At 29.5% G+C, this 17,486-nt stretch overlaps 1 protein-coding gene across 3 annotated transcripts; it reads left to right on the top strand.

The window, feature by feature from the left end:
* The first annotated feature begins 1,004 nt into the window (after nucleotides 1-1,004).
* On the top strand, nucleotides 1,005-16,726 carry LOC107438370 (ankyrin-3). 3 transcript variants are annotated; one of them, XM_043051924.2, is made up of 5 exons: nucleotides 1,191-1,408; nucleotides 1,511-1,588; nucleotides 7,112-7,508; nucleotides 11,207-12,703; nucleotides 15,391-16,726. In XM_043051924.2, the coding sequence occupies exons 3-5, from the start codon at nucleotides 7,338-7,340 to the stop codon at nucleotides 15,724-15,726; spliced, it is 2,004 nt and encodes a 667-aa protein (XP_042907858.1). In that variant the 5' UTR covers nucleotides 1,191-1,408; nucleotides 1,511-1,588; nucleotides 7,112-7,337; the 3' UTR covers nucleotides 15,727-16,726. The 3 variants fall into 3 exon arrangements, with proteins under 3 accessions (XP_015906135.1, XP_015906134.1, XP_042907858.1); XM_016050649.4 differs by lacking the exon at nucleotides 1,511-1,588 and having other exon boundaries at nucleotides 1,005-1,317; XM_016050648.4 differs by lacking the exon at nucleotides 1,511-1,588 and having other exon boundaries at nucleotides 1,145-1,408.
* Nucleotides 16,727-17,486: the final 760 nt, after the last annotated feature.

Below are 17,486 nucleotides of genomic sequence, written 5' to 3'. Positions count from 1 at the left end.
TTTTTTTTTTTTTTTTAATAAAAATGAGTTTAAATGTGTATAGTATTTTTTTTAAAAATTCTTTAAGATTATTAACAATCTTATAATTTTATTTATTTACTTCTGCTATTTTTCATGACTACACTATTCTTTTCTGAGGTATCTTATCGAAGAACTAGCCTAGCACACTTCTGTAAATACCACACTTAATATTTTCAGAGAATGACTCTAATAAAAGAAGGGTCCAGGAGAGACTGGCTGGTAAGGGGTTGGGCCCATGCTGCAGAGATTGTGAGTTCGATTCTCGCCGGCCGAAGACTCTCGATGTACAAAATGGTGACTGGTGCACGCTAAATTTATCGGGGTCACAAAGTCCTCTAAGTTCTTATAACAAATCAATATAATTGGGATTACTGTACCGAAGATGGATCGCGCTCTTCAGATCAAAATTTCGATATGTGGATGGATGATATGTAAGTGTTTACTCCCTGTAAACTGGGATGAAACGTTTGTATAGTGTTTTCGGATCTTTCTCGCGCGTGTTTCCCAGAGATCGTTACCAATATCCCTTGGAGTAGCTCGACGCTGACGTAAATAAAAGTGCCTCTAAGAGAAAAAAATTAAGTCCCACAGTGTAGATCGTATAGACACTGTTTCTGCAGAGTACCGAATTTAAGCATCTCTGGCTGTGGTCAGTAAATGAGTGGGTAACCACTTTGATTAGCCTGCGTAGGGACCGAGGGTGCAGGTATCGGTCCTCGTTAAACTGTTCTACCTTAAAGTGCTCTGTTTTTCTCGCAGTTCGTCAGGCTTCCAAAGCAGGTGAACCATCTCCTCTGCAGAGGATCAAAATTGCGATTGCAAGTTTTCGGATTATCCTCAGGAATGTTTCCCAGCCCATTGTGCAGCTCTAGTGTGATGAAGTGAAAGTACCTATCTACCAATGAGGTTCTCATATTTTCTCGACGATAAACGGAAGTACATCGCTTGCAGCGGGAATGTTCCTGCGCGTGAGCGAATCTAGTAAGGAATCTTTTCGAAAGTATCATCCGCATTTGCAAAATAGGCATTGAGCCTAACTACAATTTATTTTTGCCATTCAGTGCATAGTATCATACCACTTTTTCTCCCGGATATAATTTTATCAACGTTGCCATCTTTTGTTACATAATACTGAACTTGCTAATTTTTCTTTTCTCTCTTGAAAAAGTGGGTGCAGTGGAAATAATGGCTGGATTTAAGGAATTTTAGTTATGAAATTAACAAATATAAAGCTTAAAAAGGAAAGCATCGAAGTGACAAACCCTCTATTAACTTAAGAAAAAAAGAGTATTGATTGTAATTATCTTTACGTTATACACATATAAACAAAGCCTGTCCTATTTCGTATTAAGAATTTCTTTGCTAGTTCTGGTTTTAAATGTCAATAGTAAGTCGAATGTTAAGTTGAAATTCGTATATGATCATTTGTTTTTAAAGTACTTTTGCTGTATCATCTGATTTAGAGTAATAAGCTGTTTAATTTAATTAGGGAAAGTTAGAGGTAGCTCTGACGACGTTTGGGTGCTAGCCTTAATTAAATTACTTTGAACAGAAAAGAGGCTGATAAGTGAGAATGTTTTTCTAATATCTTAATTTTAAATCCGTATATTACAAAATTAAGATTATTTTTCGAAACTTACGCCTAGCGCATTAGTAATATTTGAAACGCTGATTGTAGCTAGAAAAAAACAATCGCAGCAGAATACACATTTTTATTAAAATAATTACTATTCAAATAAACTTAACGAGTAATTGTTAACTATTGCTGCATCGTTTTTATAATATTTATAATAAAAATAAAAATTATCCTATTGAAGCTTTCTGCTGGATTCTTTTACATACTATGTTATTCTAAATGTACTTTTGTGTATGTATAAAGCAACTTAAATTATTTTTGTTTTATTATAAATATTGGGTCTCTGCCCCTTTAATTAATCATTCTGCATATTGTACTATTTTTTTGAACATTCTTTAATTTAATGATTAACATCTATTTTCCTATAATACTTATTATTCTAAATATTTTATTCATTTTAAGAGGACTTATATAAGTATTTTTTAATATCATAGTTGTTTTTGTATTTCATTGTATTCTTTTGTAAAGTTAGATTTAACTTCGCCTTTAACATTTTAGTGAATGATTAAGGCATTCATTTTTCTTTATTCTATACATTTTCTTCATTACAAGAGAACATTTCTCTTGTTTTATTATTATTTTTCTTCATCATATTCTTTTAGTTAATTTTGAAAATTACCATTGTTTTCATACGATACATTTATTTAAAATTTAGGTTTTGTTTTGTGTATATATTTATGACATTTTATGAATTCTATGATCTGTTGATCCATATTAGAATTTAGATCAACAAAGATAAATACCTGTTTAACTATCTAAAATTCATAAATACCTGGTAATTAATTTTATTGCAAATTCATTGATTATCTATTTCTTTAAAGTTTACATCGTCAATATTTATTATGTTATTTACTGTGAAGAAAAATTCATTCATTTGAACTTGTAAATTAATGAAATCGTAATTTTTTAGTTTTCTTTATTGAGAGCAGTTATGGTCTTCCTTAAATTAGCTTTTCTAATTATAATCCCAGTATATGTGGCTTTAAAAGTAACATCTAAATGAGGAAAGTTTTGCTACAAATATATTTTTAAAATGCAAAAGTTTAATTTAAAAAAAGTTAAATCATACATAATTTTTCCTGAATATGAATAATTCATAGTTCTTTATTTCTTCTATATTTAGATGTGAAGAGATGATATTTTTCTAAAGAATATTAATGTTCAATGTGTTAAATTAGCTGTAAAATTTGTTGAGTTTTTATTTCATTATTACTAATGAAATACTGGATTTTAATGAAATCAGGAAGCTTCTATCCCTGTGTAAAATAAACTGCAATGGAAAAAAAAAACTTTTTATTTTGCCCCCATTTAAAATTGGAAGTAACTCTCAGCTATGATATACATAATTTATTTAATTATGTTAAATAACATAAGATATATATTTAGTTTTATCAATTTATTTCTAATGTTTCAGACAACTGAAATTTAATAATTTTTATAGAAGTGAAAAAAATTATTTATGTAATTTTTTATTTTGTGTATTAAATATACATATCATTTATTGTTTTCAATTGAGAATAACTGTTTTTCATAAATTAAATGCTATAAATTTGAGTCTGATTAGGGCACAAAAAGAGAAATGAACATAATTTATGCATGCAAATAAATGATTAAAGAATATACTTGATATATTTAGTATTCATAAAGTTTATTTTCTTTATTTTTGTGTGTAAATAAACAAATTGATAAAATTTTCTTTAACAAACTAAAATATAAACAGTTGAAGTACGTATTTACTTTTTTTAGTTTTTCTTCTTTTTATGCTTAAATTAATTTTTGTATTGACAAAACTTCTCTCTAAAGACTTATGAAATGTTTCAGATTGCCAATTACAAGATATTTTAATTTAAAGAAATATTTAATTTAATTAAAAATATCAACAATATTTAGGATTAATATTAATAATGAATATTTTATATGGTATAGAAACAGTAAGACAGATTACCTTATTATAATTGTCCTGTATTTTAAAGTTTGAAAAACAATTCATTAATATATATATAGATATATGTATAAAAAAAAACTTAAAGTACAGAATTCATTATTTCTTTTGACTAAAGGGAAATTTCAAAATTTCACAAATATGATTGATTTTTAAAAATAAAATTATTTCATTTATTATAAAATGAAATCAATACAGAAAAAAACTTGACAAATTATCAAAGAATTTCTAACCAAATATAGTTTTTTTCCTTTTTTTCCCCTTAAAAAAACAAATTTGGTTTAAATGAAATAGTTTTAAGCATAAATTTCTTTTATAATTTAGTGATGAAATTTCTAGTTTTAGTTTTATCACTTATATTAAATTTACTAACTCAATATAAATGAACAAAGTCTGTCTGAAAACTAAGTTTCAACAAATTTCATAAATCTTAGTCTTATTCTCATTTAGGATCTCTTCCATTTAATTTAGTTTATCTCATTGCATTGAAAAAAGTTATTTCTTCTTTAAAATGTGCAAACTTAAATGGCTTACTATAATGTCTGCTTTATTACATAACACATTGCAAACCTTTTTACTTTACTTTTTTAATGGAACAATGTATTATGTACTAGATATTTATAGTTCTTTGAAATATTTCTTCTGGAACCAATATATATAATTAAAAGTTTATTTTCAAAAATTAAAGAATAAGGAAAAAAATATTAAAGAATAAGTAAAATAAAATTATATTACTCTCTGAACTGATAATCATCAAGACGAATCGTGGTTATTTATTTGGCTTAAAAAGAACAACGAGTTATTAAAATAGTATACACAAGTGTTGATCCGAAAAGATTTATCATATTTATAGAATTATTAGTAAAAACATGTTATGACAACAAAGGAACTCTAACTCATGATCCATCTACCACTGAGGATATTCCACATCCCTGTGGCAGAATTGCGGCGACTCGGCCACATTGTTGGATGAACGTTACAGAGTTTTTGCAGATAGATTTTAGTCCCATTCGTGTGATTTTGTAGTCTATCTTTATTTTGGAATTACTACATGAATTTTACGATTCTTAATTTATGTACAAGTTCTAATTTACTATCGTTTAATTTATTTATGAATTTAAATTTTGTAATGATTTACAAAATTAGAAAGGGGAAATAATAAGGTCGTTTTTCCACCTGCAAAATGTGAGAAAGTGCCAATAATATTAGAATTAAAAAAAAATATTACTTTTACAATTAAAACTTTCTATACGTTTTATTCTATACTATCTTGTGTAAACACAACGTTTCTGTTACTTTAATTTAGTAATTGTTATAATTAAAATTATTTTAAAGAAAAATATATTATTAATGCTAGGGAAGTTTGTCGCAGAAAGCCCGAAAAAATTCTGTCATAGGGTTCCACATCATTACCAAAGTCGGTGCAAACTGGATGAGGAATTCTTATCGACTAGCGAATCAACCAGATTCGAACCCGGTTCACCTCATTGGAAAGCGAATGCTCTGTCCCCTGAGCCATCACGGTTCATTTTTAAACATTAACATTTTCATACACAGTCGCAAAGTGTAAAAATATATAGAATAATTGAAAACTCAAAATTTAGGTTAATGTTGTAACTATTATTGCCTTTACTCACTGTTACTAAATGCATAAATAAAACTATGAATCCACGATAGTGATTTTTGTCAGTAGCTGATAATTTTTAATAATTTTGATTTTTTTGTTTCAATTTTGATAACTTTGTACCAAAAATAAATGTTTCACTAATTTCTTATTTTAATGAGCTATTTCCTTTTCTTTCAATACTAGTTAAGATGGGAGAAAACTTTAACATCTTGCGCATTTTATAGATACGTCACTACATTATTTTAACAATTATGTATCATTTTTTAAACTTTTCTTTTTCCTAAATTGATCTACATGTTCATTGATTATCGAATTGGCCATTTTAGGGTAGAAAACAAACTTTTAGAGTTTTCAAATGCGAAAGACAATATTTTTTATTTTTAAGTGTTTTAGTAGGATACTAAGAATACCTCTAAGATAAAATTTTTATGATATGGCATGTAAAATTTTTCTCTCAAGAATTAATGGGTGGGACATATTAATTCTCAGGCGTGAATAAACACTTTAGTTTAAAAAAAAAAAAACAAAGCTAGAAGGCTCTGTTTGCCAACCCCGATCATTACTTCTCATTCATAGTTTTTTTTTCTTTCCTTAAACGTGAATATTTTCCACAAAAACACAGAATATTTTGTTTACATGTTAATCATAATGAAATAGATGATTACCTGAATTTGAGAAATACTAATCTTAACTTGAAAAGAAAATTTTAACCTACAGAAGATAAAATGTGTGACTTAATAAGAAAAAATAAATGAGAAGCAATTTTACTTATTGACGAAACTTATAACAATTTTAAATAAGGAACAGATTGATGGTTTTTTCCTATGTATCAGATATTTTGTCCAGGAAGGGTACTTTCTTAAAGTTAGATATTAGATATGCTTATGGATAGTTGATTGTCTTCTAGCTTTTGTAGTTATAAATTAATTAAGAAGCAGCTAAGAAGTTAATTTAATGTCACTTTTTAGATGATCTAGAGTGCAAAATATGTCCGATCGTGGGAATAAGGATCAGGAGGATATTCAGGCATCGCTTGGAAAATATGTAATCCAAAGAAAAAAAACAAAATAGTTTGCTAGAAAATTTTTATTGCTGAAAAAAAGTATCTTTTAAATTTTTTTTCTTGTACTAAAATTTTAAATGGAAAGAATCTTACAAGAAAAACTTTATCATTGCAGAAAAAAAAAATCTTTCAAGAAAGAAGAATAAAGATTTGCTTGTCTTTAAAAGTGTTAGAATATTTTGTTATGTTAAGTATAACACAAGTAACAACCTTATATGTCAGTTTTTTTATTTATTAGTTTATGAATGGTTTCTTAAATTTAGTTTTATAAATTATTACTATTTCAATTTATTTTGATTTCTATTATTTTTAATACACAGGCTAGTTTATTTACGAATTGTAAATCAAGTGAATTTTATTTTTTGGTTGTTGAAAAATTATCAAAAATTTTTTATATACAATCTTTACTTTCTAAAATATTTTGAAGCCATTATGGTATCAAAAAATATAAAGCTATAATTTTAAGGAAAATTAAAAAAATAAATAAAAATAAATAAATAAGTTTAGAAAAAATATTAGACTCTGAGAAATTTTTGCACACCTGGATGACCGTAGTAATTTTTTTTTTCGTTAAATTTTTATGAAAATAAAGATTTCTGTGTTCGTTCTAAATGGGATAGAATGGCTATATTTGCAGGCTGTACTATAGTTTAATTTGAGGTGGGAAAGATCCTAGGTCTATATCTTTCCCACCTCATCCTAGGTTTCTGCTATAGTTTAATTTTCATCAATATGTAAATTTTTTAACATGATTAAATTAACTGTTCAATTTCTTAGTAACAAAAATTGCTAGCTAATAATTATTTTTCTTACTCTTTTCAGTTCCATTTGAATGCATTATTAAGTTGAAAAAAAGAATGCGCCGGATAAACATTGGACGTATGCATGTCTTTCAGAGCACAAAATGACATTTCGTAAAATCCCTACACTAATGTGTGTGTGCTATAGTGCTATTCTCTTTGTGCTTTTCTCCGAGCAATCGTGAGCATTGGAGGCGTGTGAAGAGGAAGAGGACGGCGGCTGCTGTAGCCCGGGACTGTTGAGGAGAATGGGCTCTATGATCAGTAGCTTTTTCCAGACCGGGGGTCACCTCCTCTCGTCTGGAACATCAGAGACCACTAAGAACATAGTGCTTGCCCTTCTTCAGGACATGAGGGAGAAAGAATTATCACATATTGAATGGTGCCACATCGAAACATATATTAGCAATATTCCTAAAGTGAGTAGTGTATGAGTTAGAATTTATTTATTTTAATTTAGGTACTTTAGTTTCCAATCGTGGTTTTTGCAATATTCCCTATTAGAGATGTTATTGATAAATAATCGAAAAGCTGAATGGATAAAGATTTTACGTGCCATTTTAGCGAGCTAAAGTTAATTAGCTTTGAAATTTATTTGAGTCATTCTCTATAAATGTGTAATTCACTCTCTATAAATGTGTAATTCGCTCCCCCATGTTAACAGCAAACTGAAAGAAAATTCCTTTTAATTCGTTTCTATATATTTGGCACTTTCTGAAGAGCAAAATAATATGCAGTTAACAGAGCTATATACTACCTACTTTTGTCCAGGCTAAATATATATAAATATATTATTACCTTACTCTGTCCCTTATTAGAATTTCGGTCTTTCATGATGTACTTCCTCTATATAAAAATTAAAATGGGTCAGGAAATTTTTTTTTATAATTGCTATGTGTATTAAACATGAAAAACTATATTTTTTATGTTTCACTGCAATTTAGAAATAGTTATGCTGTCAGAGTTAATCTTGTCTCTTGCATCATTACCATCCTATAGTTGTTATAGCCATTCACTGCCACTAAATGTCACTGGTGACTAGGACTGGGCGATATTAGAAATTATGTATGCATCGTCAGTTTTGCATCGCGATATAGCGATGCATCGCGATACAGTATTTTTGAATTTCATTTACTTGTAAGGCACAGAAAGTCATATTTCTATCAAAACTCCATACTCAGATTCAGGGCCCGATTAACCTCTGAAAATAGGGGAAGCATAATAGGATTTTGGGGCCCCCCTAACTTGAGCAAAAGAAACTTTTGATATTTTTCGCCCATAAACAATACATTTTAAAGAGGGAAGAACCATGTGAAAACTATTAGAACCTTGGAAAAGAATACAGAGATCCTATGCAATCATGTTGGACCCTTCTTTACGTGCTTTATAAAGCACGTAAAGAAGGGTCCAACATGTATAGTAGCCAACTATATATCGTAACAAAAACATGAGGGAGTAGCTAGCACATATGTTGACAAAATTGAAATTATTTCACTAAATTAAATTATAAAATTACTTGTTGTTATACGAAAGGTTCTTTGCAAGATGAGTCTCTTTTTTTATGCCAATTTTTTTACTAGCGGCAANTGCATCGTCAGTTTTGCATCGCAATATAGCGATGCATCGCAATATAGTATTTTTGAATTTCATTTACTTTTAAGGCACAGAAAGTCATATTTCTATCAAAACTCCATACTCAGATTGATTTAAATCAATTTATAAATTTGAAGTATATATGTTTTGCTCAAGAAAGATATTAAATAAATTGACTACAATGTACAAATCTTACTTAAAATAGTTATTGAAATATTTGTTTAGAAATTCATAATACGCTTAAAACAAAGTGTTAAAAACTGTTTTTTTATAGCGTTTTTTACAAATTAATATTTTCTTGTACTATTATGCGTAAATAATTACATAATTATTAAGTTCGATCGTAATGTTCAATTTCTAAATGAAAAAGTAAATGCAAGTTTTGTTACATTTTGTAAAAATGATCACTCAAATAAACGAAAGATTTCTTAATTTAAAAATAAATAATAAGAAAAATAAATAAAATTGAAATTTATCAATATATTTACCTAACAGTATAAAAAGAAAATTTAAAAAATAAGTTCGTTAAAAATTATTTGTATGTTTAAAACAAAGTGCTAAATAAATTTTAGAAAAAAAACGCTTTTAAAACACTATTTATTATTATTATTCCAGATAAATAATTAAATTAAATTGAATAATGACCGAATTATGAACGAAAAACAAAGTAACGTTTAATTTCTTAAAATTAAAAACAAAAGAATTGTGATATTCGATAATATATTTAGCTAATTAACAAATAATATAAAAAGAATATTTTTGAAAAAACAAACTTTTCTACGAAAACAAAGTGCTTAATGATTTAAAAAAAATGAATAAAATACGCAAACATTTCAAATTTTTTTGAATTAAACAATGTTGGTTGACTTATGTCCAAATCCAAATGACAAAAAATAAGTTTTGTTTTAACTTTATTTCTAAAAATAAAAACAAGATTTATAAATTTAAAATCAGTAATAAAAACCTATTAAATTATTAGAAGTTTTATCCAAAAAGTTTTTAATAAATTAAAAGAAAGTAAAAAAATAACCTAACAAATTTAATTCTTTATGGGCGCCTTAAATTAGATTTCCGATAATTTTCACATTTAAAAATAAAAAAAAGTTTTGTTAAAAAAAACTTATCTAATTAATGAAGAAACTTTTATTTATATATTCTTTTCAATAATAGATTGCCTTCAGAACAAGGTAACATTCGCGATCACGAAGTTAGTCCCACTGAAAGTAATTTACAAGAAACGATATCAAGTTGCAACAAGGAAAAAAAACTAAGAGGTGCGAAAACGAACATGCGATATTACGATATATGTTCTCAAAACTCTGATTCTACAGCTCACCAATCAAGGCCATTTCAACGTTACGAAACGAACATCGTCTTCCACAGCGCTAGTCGACATCGGAACGTAAGAGAAGAGTCTTATATCGATTATTGTTATCTTATATCCTTGCGTGTCTTATATCGCTATATCGTTTTGCGCTCGTTGTCTTTACTCGACGGCTTAAATCAGATTTCTGTTGCATCGCCTGGAATGAAAGTCGCTGTATCGTCTTGTCGATATATGCGTTAAATTGATATGTCTCGATACATCAATTTATAGCCCAGTCCTGCTGGTGACCCAAATAACATTTATTCTTAGTAGCAGCCAATTTAGGGTCAGGGATGTGAACGAAATTTTTGTATGGAACTGAGGATTATGTTTAGTATTGAATAATACAGTAAATTGAAAATTTTTATTTGCTTTCATTGTCAACCTTACTTATATAATTGTTCATTTTTGTTTTTTTATAAGTTTATGTTAGATAAATCTTTGTTTTCCTGCGAAATAAAGTAAAAGCACGTCCATCTGAAACTTTATAAACGTGTGAAGGATAATGACAGGCTGGCGACAAGGCCTGCAAATAAAATAATAAATTGTATTTTTTTTCTATTTTGCAATTTAAATTTGGTGCAATGAATTGTGTAGGAGTCATGGTGGCTTAGAGAATAGAGTGCTCGCCTCTCAATGAGGCGAGCCTGGTTCGAATCCAAGCGTTGGCTGATCAATTCGATTTGTATACCCAGTTTGCACTCACCACCACAGTGCTGGCTTAAAATATCCTCATTGGTAGACGTATCCTGGTTTAAAGAGCCCTTGCCATCAGACTAACTGTGGTAAGTTTTCGTGGTTAATTAATTAGTATCTTAAATTGTTTCCATTTTATAGTGTGCAATCTTGGTGTGCAATCATTTTGTTCCAAACTTTAGGAAGCACAACAAAAGCAGCTATTTCTTTTTTTATAAATAAACTTCAACGGCAAAATTCTCAGTTAAGTATTACAGTTTAATTCGTATTTTTTTCCTTCTAATTTCAGTTTTTTACCATGTTATTTACTGTTTACTTAAACTTAACAACAATATCTAGTTTTAGACTATCGCTAAACGTAATGTCCCACATTGTTAAAAGATAAGTAATAGTGTATACTGTATATATAGTTGCTCTTTAAGTTTTAAAGCACACTAAACTCATTTGTTTTGCATTTCTTAGGGTGAAAACATTCTCTCTGTTCAAAGTGCAGATGGATATAACTTGCTTCAACGCGCTATAGGATTCAATTGCGTTGAGCTTGTTAAATGGATCTTGAACAGAGGCTGTGATGTTAACAGAGGAGCTTGTAGCTTACCTTTGCATATTGCTGCATTTCATGGAACAGAAGAAATTGTTGAGCTTCTGTTGAAACATGGCGCCAGAGTGGATCTGGAAGCAAGAATGTGTTTTCCGGGTCCTCATAATCAAAATTGTGAGTTAAGATTTTATGTTGTTCCCGGTATGGGAATTGAAGACCGGACGTCCGATCGGCTACAGTCTGCTGAGTATTATGCCATTGACGGTGACCAAGCTGAAATTTTGGAGCTTCTTTTGGCCCAAGGGGAAGATAATTGGCTACCTTGGCAACAAAAGCGACCCTTGCTGCATCTAGCTTGTGAACGGGGGGCGTGGAATTGTGTACGATATTTAGTCTCTGAACGCTCTGATGAAATCAACCAGTGCTATGATGAGTATTATCCTATTCATCAAGCTGCTATTCAAAATCTAAAGTTTCTTGGATTGTTGATTCAATGCGGGGCTGATATGATGGTTCGAACCGCCACACAGCAAATGACTTTGCTTCATGTGGTTTTGTTGTCAGGAAGAAAGTCTGCAGAAGAAACATTAAACACATTAAAAATGCTCCTCGACCACGGTTGCCGAGAACTCATGAACGAACCAGATACTCTGGGCAACACTCCCTTGCATGCTTTAATAGTGCGATATGCTTTAGAAGAATCACATTATGGCTACAACCAGGAGCCTAGGCCTTGGAACAAGTGGGACATGCTTCATTTAATGCGATACTTACTTCAAAATGGTGCTCTTCCCAGCATAAATCATCCAGGAAACAGTGCTTTAGCTTGTGTCCTGAGACATATCAGGGACTGGGAATTCCGCTATGAACTGTTAGAGATGCTTCTTCAGAACGGAGGCAATCCCAACTCCGTAGGTAGAGATGGTTCTGTACCCCTTATGGTTTGTCTAGTACCCCTTATCAACAAGGATCCTTTGCACTATCTGACTCACACAAAAAAAGTTTTTTATCTTAATTGTGTCCGCTTACTATGCAAGTATGGTGCTAATCCTAATTGTTCTTCTCGCAGTAATCTGACGCCTCTGCATGTCCTGATCTTTACTGCTAGTGAGTATATCAATCTGAGTAATAAGGAGGAAAAAGACAACGCTCTGTCTTTTGTGAGACAGCTACTAGTCATACTTTTGCAGCATGGACTTGATCCGAATGTGAGATTCTCCCAAAGAACTCAGCATACCCTTTTAGCTTTGATGGATATGGTGCAGAATGCCCGTGTGCCATGGGACTTGGATTATGTTTATGATTTGACTCTTGTCTTGCTTCAATACGGAGCAAATCCAAATACTAGTATTAGTAGTACTGAACCTATGATATATCATTCTCAGAGCTCTGTTTATATTAAGAAACCATCTAATTGGGTGAGGACATTTATTAATATTTTCATCTCTTGTATCTGACTTAAAATCTTTCATACATTATTTATTTTACAGTGGCATCTACAAATGTTTTTGAGTTGTAGCTAGGTGTTGTTCATCGTAAAAGTAATGAAATATTTTTAATATATATATATCAAAAGTCGTTGCCGAGAGGAAGGATGAAATCAGGGCTTAGGCAGGGGAAGAGGACCCTATATTTATTTAATTATTATTAGAAAGAGAAAACAACAATCATCCAAGTGACACAAAATTAAGCTCTCAATTAAAAGTTAGAGATAATCTTGCAAAATCCTTAAATTATTTCAATTAAAATAAGGGAAACATTAATAATTATAATTGGTCTTTTTAATAGGTCAAGGGAAAAAGTCTTTCTCACGGTTCAAAAAAAGGGAAAAATCAAAAATGTTAATTGATGCATAACTTGAAGTCAAAAATAGATTTAATGACAGCATGCGAATATTAAAGTGTTAGAAAGCATTTAGTTTTGAATATTAAACTAAGGAAAAGATTTAATTAAAGAAATAACATAAAAAGATTACTTGAAACTTTTTATGTTATATCCCCCTCCCCAAAAATGTTTTAATTACCATCTAAAAATTTAACAAAAATTATCTATTTTACGATGCTTTCCGTATGATAAACATAAAAAGATTACTTGAAACTTTTTATGTTATATCTCCCTCCCCAAAAATTTTTTAATTACCATCTAAAAATTTAGCAAAAATTATCTATTTACGATGCTTTCCCTATGCTAAACATAAAAAGATTACTTGAAACTTTTTATGTTATATCCCCCTCCCCAAAAATGTTTTAATTACCATCTAAAAATTTAACAAAAATTATCTTTTTAAGATGCTTTCCCTATTATAAACATAAAAAGATTAGTAGAAGCTTTTTATGTTGGATATATACCCAGTGGCAGAATTACAGCGACACGGCGACATTGTCGCAGAACGTTACACAGTTCTTGCAGAAAGATTTTGCAAGTAAAAAATTTTAGTTTTCTTTTTGTGATGATTATTTATGAATTGCGAAGACGGAAATAAATAGTCTATTTTCCCCTCAACAAAGTGCATGAATATCTCCCTTAATGTAAGAATAAAATTTTTTTACTTGTTCAATTAAAAATTTTTTAAATTTTTTGTTGTTGTAAACACAGTGCTTTTGTTACTTTAAATGAGTAACATATATATTTGTTATTATTAAAAGTATCTTGCAGAAAGATATTAGTGATAGAATTTTGTCGCAGATAGCTCGAAAAAATTCTGCAACGGGCATATATATATATATACAGTGCAGAACCTCTTAGGGGCCGTTCAAGAAGTACGTACACAAAAATGGATACATTTTAACCCCCTCCCCCTTTGTACATTACCGTTAATAAGGTCTTACTCCCCCCTCCCCTTAGAGTACGTACATTTTATTAGTCTACCCCCCTTTTTTATAAAAATTAAATTAATTATGTTTTAAATAAAATAAAATATTTATTTAAAATAATTTATTCATTTAAATTATTTAAACAATGTTTTCACCCGGTACCAGAAAAAGTTTCCAGGAAAGTTTGGTGTTAGCAATTTTTTATTTTGCGAGACAACTTTTTTTGAGAACTGATTTACTCATTCTAACAAGTGGTCGCCGTGTGAAAAAAAATACAAGAACAAACATATGTATAATACATGTGTAGGAAACAGTCAAATTTAAATTTGGTGTATGCTTATAATGTACATACTTTGTATAATACCTCCCCATCGTACAAAATGATACAAAATAGCAAATCCCCTCTCCCCTATCGGGATGTACATACTTTTTGAACGGCCCCTTAACTGAAAATCAGAAAACCAGAACGAAATTCGATACATTTCCCTTCCGTTTTTTAGAAAAATAGGGTTTTTTTCCCTCATAAGATTTTTTTTTTCTTTGTTAAAAGATGTTTACTTTACCATAATTTCAGAAATAATCATTAGTTCTCTGCACTGTTAAGAGAAGTAAGAGTCTTGTACTATAAATATCATCAATCATTCTCTTTCTCACCCCCTACATAGTTGTTTCTTTTCAATCATAGCTCAGTGAGAAAGGGTGACTCATTGAACACCTGTTTTCTTATCATCTGGCCCTTAAGCAGGGAGAGTTTTTTTTTTGCACTTTCATTCTGTAAGCTTCTTTTTTGTTTGAATTTTTATCACACCTCCCAATATTTATGTATATATCTATATTGATAAATTAATTATAGTGAAAAATGGAAAAAGTTTTTTGAAAAAATTTATCAGTTTTTTTAGTTTTAAATGATTAAAAGTAATTAATTTTTTGCAAATATATTATTAACTTTACTGATAAAAAATATCTGATGCTTAGAACACTAATGTTTAGATAAAAATCATTATATTTGCCGCTTACATGACTAAATATACGTGCAGCCCTTCGTTAATCTATGTGCTGTGCAAGTGGCCCTTCACTCAAAAAAGTTGTGCACCCCTAGTTTAATGTTTTATCGTATTGTTTGCTAAAAATCTTTTTCTATGTTAAAAATGAGTCTTAAATTATGTTTGCTTAGCATTTTCTTCTATGTACTTGTATTAAACTCATATGTAGTAACTGTTTTTGTAGTTAATTTTTTTAATCAGTGTTTTTCAATAATCAGTTAATAATTCTTTTCTTTTTTCACCTTTCAGGTTTTGTATCATTATATTAAATTGATTATTAGGAAAGAAGAACTTCTAAATGATGAAGAGCAAACATTTACAAAATTAATATGGCTCTACTATTTCTCAATGAGTCATAAAGAACTGTACAAGTGCTTTAAAATTTTGAGCACTCAAACAACACTCATACCGATGAATGGGGCTGTCAGTACGCTGCTGCGCCAGATGCGTTCGCAACCTAGGACTTTGAAGCAGATGACGCGCGTCATCATTTACAACGCGGTGGACAACAGGGTTGCCCAGAACATTAATAAATTGCCTTTACCCCAACTTTTAAAAGAATATCTTTTAGACTGGAAACCTTAAATGTTTTGAAAAATGTATTTAATAGAGCATTTTCAATGTGAAGTCATTTTTTTTTTGTGAAATATTCTAAGAACTGTTGAGCTTTAATGGTGTAAAAAATAAGGAATTTATGACTGTGAGTTTTTCAACATATCTCAATTGATTATATTCTTCTGATTTTGTTTTGTTTTTATAAAAAAGTGAAAAATAAGGGAGTTCTTTAACACAGAGCCTGTGGAGCACCCTCAGAATCTTATCAACTTGTTCCCTAACAATTTTATAGTTCATAGTTTTTACTTAGCAACAAAACTCTTTTTCTGCTAAATTTTACTTATAAAGTAAAGTTTGGTATATTGCATATTACGAGATGTCCACTATTAAGACAAGTTTCCTAGTCGTCATTAAAAAGCTAATATTAACAATGCGAAAAATAATAAATGCAATGTGCTTATAATGAATTAAAAATTATTAACCTCCTGCTATTACTAAAAAATTTTTTTGTTGATAAAAGTACCTTTGCTTTGCACGAATTAGATTCTCTGTTCGAAAAGCGCTCCACTGGTTCTGTGCTGCATAACTTATCCGTTGATTTATTAGAAATAAATGTTCTAGATGTTAATTCACTACAGTTAATAGTGACTTATAAACTATATAAATAGTCTTGACTATTGTATGTTAGTTTGTTTTCAAATCTTTTTCCTCTTTTTAATCCATCGTTATTGCTTGTTAAAGTCATTTATGTTTTTAAAACTCAATAATAGATGTATATGATGAACTATAATACAATTCATTTGAATGCATTGAAATAATATTTTTACGGATCCTTAAAATTATTAATAAACGATTGTAATTTAAGGTGGGAATTTTAAAATGATACTGAAAAATTATGACCATAAGCAATAAAGTAAAGACAAAGAAACGTGTCTGGTATTGAAAAGAGCAACCTCAATCCTTAATTTTTTTTTTTAAAGAGCCCGGCTTATGCAATTAAATGAATTTTTAATCTATCAAAAGAAAAAAAGCTAAGTTTTTAAAACGAATATTATGTGTCAATTATTATTGCTGAAATGATTTGAGTGATCATTATTATTATTGTTTAATTACAGATTTGAAAACTAATCTGTTTCTGGTGCCATATTAGTTGACAAATTCTGAATGGATTTTGTTAATAAACCATAATATATGGATGTAACATCTTTCTTGTGACAATTTATGATTTATAAATTTAAATCACTTCTATTGCTATTCAGTTTTTTTTAACATCCGGACAAAACATCCTTATTGGCACAACAGACCGAGGTGGGCCTTAGTCTTCTCTAAAACATTATTTCTCCTTCTAGGTTTTGTTAGTTCAATACCCTGATTGTTTTGAAATCTGCATTAATAAAGTCCAACAATCAAAGTTTCGGATGTCCTCTAGCTTTACTTCTAATTGGTTTGTGCTTGATTATATTTTTTTTTCATACAATATAATATTTTGGACACTGATGTAAGGAAATTTATGAAGTTTTACAAATTAAGATTTACAGGATATATATGCTATTTAAAAATATTCCCAGGGAAACAGAAACCTAAATCAATGCTTGTTTTAGATTATCCAAATTTGAGTTTGCTGGCAAACCCACTCTGAACCAGCGGATTTCAGAGTGGGTTTGCCAGCCTAATACCTGTATATTTTTTACATTCATAAAAAGGTCTGAGTGAATAACAACATTTACTAGTTTCAGTCTTCAGCAAGTATGTATTTACTAAAACTTCCGATTGTTTGTAAAAGACACAAT

Source organism: Parasteatoda tepidariorum, chromosome 9 (assembly GCF_043381705.1).
Source record: "Parasteatoda tepidariorum isolate YZ-2023 chromosome 9, CAS_Ptep_4.0, whole genome shotgun sequence".
Taxonomy (NCBI): domain Eukaryota; kingdom Metazoa; phylum Arthropoda; class Arachnida; order Araneae; family Theridiidae; genus Parasteatoda; species Parasteatoda tepidariorum.
Note: the sequence above shows the minus strand (reverse complement) of the source record. Positions and strands in the feature narration are given on the sequence as shown.